Genomic DNA, 5000 nt, shown 5'->3' with positions numbered 1-5000 from the left:
CTAAAAATAATTCTTCACTTCACTTAAAATAATACAAATAAACCATTAATCATGACAGCGGTCTAAATGGACTACAACATAAACCAACTCTTTAGGAGCTTGTCTCAGCTAACATCCAGATTTAAAATACAAACATTCATTTCAATTAACTCTAACAGATTGTACACCACGAACTAAAGAAACAGATACAATCAACGAGAACAAACTAAAGAAACAGATACAGCTTGTTTGACTAAAATTCAAATCGTCTCCTCCTACTTCATACTTACCTTCCCCTCAGTTTGTGCAAATCCCTAGTGTCTGTTTGTCCATACCATGGCTACCCATGTAAACAATTGTTTGTCAATAAACGGCATGTAGACTATTTTGTTTTGAATTAGTTCAAAAGCGCTGTTTGTGTGTGATTCGTGTCTCAATGGATGGAGTCGATATGCTTTGAGCCCATGTATTGGGAGCCTTTTTGTCTGGAGCCAGTAACGCGGTAGGTAATCTGCCAATACAACCTCCAAACTTGCAATTACACATGGTTGTCACTCATATTCTTCCTATCGGACGGCGATCTTTACCTCCCCCCCTCCCCTCCGTCACACGTCTTAAAAAAACCAGACCCTCCTCCTAAAATGACGTCACACCTCAGCCTATAACCCACGGTTTACAATTTATTAAAACCGTTTTCTAAAACGCGAAATAACGTCTAAAACTCGTTTTCTAACATTGCTTTTTTATAATGCAAAAGTGTGACGTCACAACATCTAACCCCCCCCCCCCTCCCCCTTCCCCTCATCACACACCATCACAGAATTACGGATCCACCCCCTTCCCCTACGAGTTTGACGTCATTTATGGACGACCCCATAATAAAATTGTATGATTAAGCGTGTATCACGTAATTGGAAACCAAAAAAAAAACAGTCTACAAAGATAACAGCATGAACCTCGTATCACGAAAGACAAGCCGCGTAATTAAAAAACAAGTTAATAAAAAGTCTAGTGACAATTTAAGCGCAATTTCCTTATGTTATCCATAACAAATTTTTTGTTACGGAACAAAAGGATATTTTTGAAAACTTTCTTCGGCAATATTGTTCTAAATTATGGCAGGAATCGATTGGTAAATGTTTCAAGTCGCTTAGTGGTCTGGTTGCCGAGATATGGGTCAAAAACTGCATTTTTTCGAGGTTTTTTGGCTTTTCCGGGAAATCCAGGAAGGAATTTCGGGAATTTTTTTTGGCCCACAATCATCCTCGAAACTTGCTTAACATATATATAAAATTCCGGGTTTTTTTCATGGATTTCCCGGAAAAGCCAAAAAACCTAAACATTTTGCATGTAGTGTTCATACATCCTCCATCTAATACCATTTTTTAAATCCACTTTTAGTATACAGTTTTTGTATTTTATGTTCCTATCTAATACCATCATGAATTACTCCCCTCCAGAATGCAGTATTTGTATTTTATGTTTCTATCTAATACCACCATAAATTACTTCTAGAATTCAGTATTAGTATTTTACGTCCTCATCTAATACCATCACAACTCACTCCCAGCATGCAGTACTTGTACGTCCCCATCTCCCTCATCTCTGTGAGCGGGATTGTGTGTGGCGCCACCAGCATGATCACCCTACCAACACTCAGCGTTCTGATGGACCGGGGATCGAATCCCAAGGTAGCACAGTCTAATTCATGTTGTTTAAGTAATATTAAAATAGAGCTCATCAAACTAACGCATGTCACAGAGCAACACACATAAAACATAATTCATGGTACATGAAAGGCGTGGTCTGGCGATAGTGCGCACGTCTCTTCTCAAATATTAGTAAAGGTATCCAATAGGTACTTAAGTAACCCATGCTTTTCTTTATAGTTATTTAAATAGTAGTGTACAATTTATTTTCTACTTTTTAGTGCATTATTACATAAAAGCTTGTTATTTTAAAACGTTTTTTTTTTTAAATTAATTTTTTAAATATTTTCTCCAGAAGCGCAAACTGTTTGCGATAAGTTTGGGGATGATCGTTTTCTTGTGCGGTCTCTCTCTACTCATCATCTGCGGTTTCATCAAACTCGCCCTCTTCAACAAACTTTCATCGTCTGCAAACTCCAACCAGACTCTACCACCAACAGACGTCATCAGCACAACAGACCCCGTCCCATTTTTAAACGTTACTTCCTCGGACGCCGTCGACTACGCCCATCTTCCTGTGACGGTGTTTCTGTCCATCCTGGGTTTCACCATGCTCGATATCGGATTTGACTTAAGCGTGTCAATCACCCGCGCTTTAATTGTAGATATCACTCCGCCGTCCCAGCAAACCAGGCTCCTCATCACCGCCACCGTGGCGCAAGCTATCGCCGGGACTATTTTTTCTATGATCGGCTGTTTCGACATGCCGCATATCTTAGAAGATTTATTCCACGTCGAAGGCGTTGCTGCGACCCTCTTGTTCTTCTGTTTCCTGTTGTTTGCGGTGGTGTTGTTCTGCTACACGTCCACCATTTCGACCGGTTATTTTTTACAACGCAGACAGAGAGCATCACAGTCGATTAAAAATCCGCCGCAGATTGATTCAGAAAAGACATTTAAAGTTCCGCAAATACCGCAGGTGAATAAAAAATTGAAGCGTTTGTACAACCCCAGAGAAAAGGAAGAGCTCAAGAAACCCCTCCTACAAAAACAAGATATAGATTCATACAGATGACAAAAAAACGTGGGTCGGGCAGATGGGTCGGGAAATTTGATGGTGAACGTACCCACGTTTTTTGTCATCAAATGTATGTAAATAGTTATTTTCTACTTTTTAGTCCACAAGAAAAACGTGGTTTTTTAAAAAGTTTTTTTTAAGTATTTTATTAAATAATGGATTTGAATGCATCATACGTACTTCTTGCACCCATTGAATAATCTCAATTTTTAAAATATGTTATTTTATAATACAAATTATTTTCAATTTACTTTTTTAAACGTTTTGTTTTAAATGTCAATTATTTTTCATTTTAAAATAATGTTGCATTTGGAAGTTTATCAACTTTCACACATTAAATTGTACATTTAAATATTTTAACTTTTAAAACCATACCTTCCAATTATTCTTTTAAAATAAATTACTCATGCATGCCTTTATTTTAAACCTTTGTAAAATGCCAATTACATTTCTTTAATTTGTTATATTGATGTTTTAATATAATTAGAATTTTTTTTGTCTTTTAAAACGTGTTTATTTCATTTTTTTTACGTGTATCCTACTTAATAAAATGTTTCCGCAATAAAAATTACTATCACTTTTATATATGTTATGTTTTCGTTGCACTTCGGATATCTTTTTGACTTCCCTGTTATTTCAAATTAGTAGTTGTTTTTTTCTATCACATAACGCTTATTTTTTATAAGAATCCTTGTAGAAAATTTTGTCCTCAATTTGTTTATTAACTCCCTTGACAATTTTCTGAACGCATCTATTTCTTGTATCATGGTCCTTAACTTAATCCTTGTTTTCTCATATGTATATTAATTTTAGCCTAGCCCTAACCCAAGTCGCTTTTCAAGAAAAATACATGTGTAAAATCTAACCTATATAAAAAAAATATTTAGTAGTTTATTTAAAAAAGTATTTATTTATTTTAAATTCGAAAAACACCTATTTCTTCGTTTCATTGAAATAGTGTTACCTTACTAAAAACATCGACTATATTTGCTATTTTATACAGGTATACCTACAATTATTGTGCCCCTGCCCGCTGTCTACCACACTGACGACAGCCTCCAACTTCGCGGTATGATTTAAAACAGTGGGACTACTTTGGCATAATCGAGCTGACTTATTATCTGGTATAATTGACTGGGAAAACGTATGTTCGTTTTTATGGGTTCAAATAGTGGTCATTGTATTATTTGACTCTGCTTAACTGCTGTAGTGCTAGTAAGGACTAAACTGGCCAACTGATAGTTAGGAATGACCGGTGTTTGTTTAGTCTTGAGCGTGCGTAAGAACAAAGGTCCTAAATTTCTGATGGCCTATGAATAGCATTCCTTTTTACCAAGAACAGCATTCCTTTAATCCTGATATTTAAAACAAAAATTTTTCTCATTAGTCTTAATCCACCTTCCTTTCCCCCCCCCCCCCCCCTGCCCTTCCCCTGTTTGGTTAGAACCAGGATTGACTGTCTCTTTTCCTCCCCGGTGACGTAATCAACCGCCGCCCCGTGACCTGTTTTACCTGAGTGATTAGATCCACCAGCGTCTCCCCTTTCCCCCGCGGCCAAAGATAGCCATCTGAGAGGGTGGGGGGGGGGGAACCTTTGAACGTTTTGTTCGAGCCATTTTCTCCCCGGCACTAGTGGCATCGGGGGAGGCTGTATAAGTCACGTCTGTCTGTGCGTGTGTTTGTGGACATTAAGGCAGTGACTTATTGCCGTGTGACTGAAAGGTCTGACAAACTCACAAAGCCAGAATGGTAAGATGGACTTTGTAATTCCCAGACTTATTATGCTTAGAATGCCCAGACCTATTATGACTAGAATGACCAGACCTATTATGCCTAGAATGACCAGACCTATTATGCCTAGAATGATCAGACCTATTATGCCTAGAATGACCAGACCTATTATGCCTAGAATGACCAGACCTATTATGCCTAGAATGACCAGACCTATTTAGCCTGTAATGCCCAGACTTATTTAGATTAGAATGCTGTTTTACTGGTTTTATTTTGACAAGAATTTTGGTACTTTTAGCTGCATTGTACTTTTAGCTTCTGGTACTTTAGCTTCATACCTTCATTGGTAAGACGGGACTCTTAACACCCTATCCTAATTTTAATTTTCGAATGAGTTGCACATCATAGTTTTGATGGTTTGAAAACTAGCAAGTGCTAGATCTTCAATTATGAGTAAAAGACGTGTGGGGGAGGGGTAATCTTTAAAACTTACAGTTCGAATAGTCATTGAATTATGTGGTTGAAGGCAAAGAGCCCGGGGGGAGGGGGGGGGGGGGACAGAT

At 37.7% G+C, this 5000-nt stretch overlaps 1 protein-coding gene across 1 annotated transcript; it reads left to right on the top strand.

Moving 5' to 3' along the window:
- The first annotated feature begins 1550 nt into the window (after window positions 1-1550).
- On the top strand, window positions 1551-2703 carry LOC131936610 (uncharacterized). Its single transcript, XM_059293670.1, has 2 exons — window positions 1551-1670; window positions 1984-2703. The coding sequence occupies exons 1-2, from the start codon at window positions 1551-1553 to the stop codon at window positions 2701-2703; spliced, it is 840 nt and encodes a 279-aa protein (XP_059149653.1).
- The last annotated feature ends 2297 nt before the right edge of the window (window positions 2704-5000 follow it).

Source organism: Physella acuta, unplaced genomic scaffold (genome assembly GCF_028476545.2).
Source record: "Physella acuta isolate Inbredline_101_S28 unplaced genomic scaffold, ASM2847654v3 ptg000182l, whole genome shotgun sequence".
NCBI classification, from domain to species: domain Eukaryota; kingdom Metazoa; phylum Mollusca; class Gastropoda; family Physidae; genus Physella; species Physella acuta.
The sequence above is the reverse complement of the archived record's forward strand: the minus strand, read 5'-3'. Positions and strand labels throughout refer to the sequence as shown.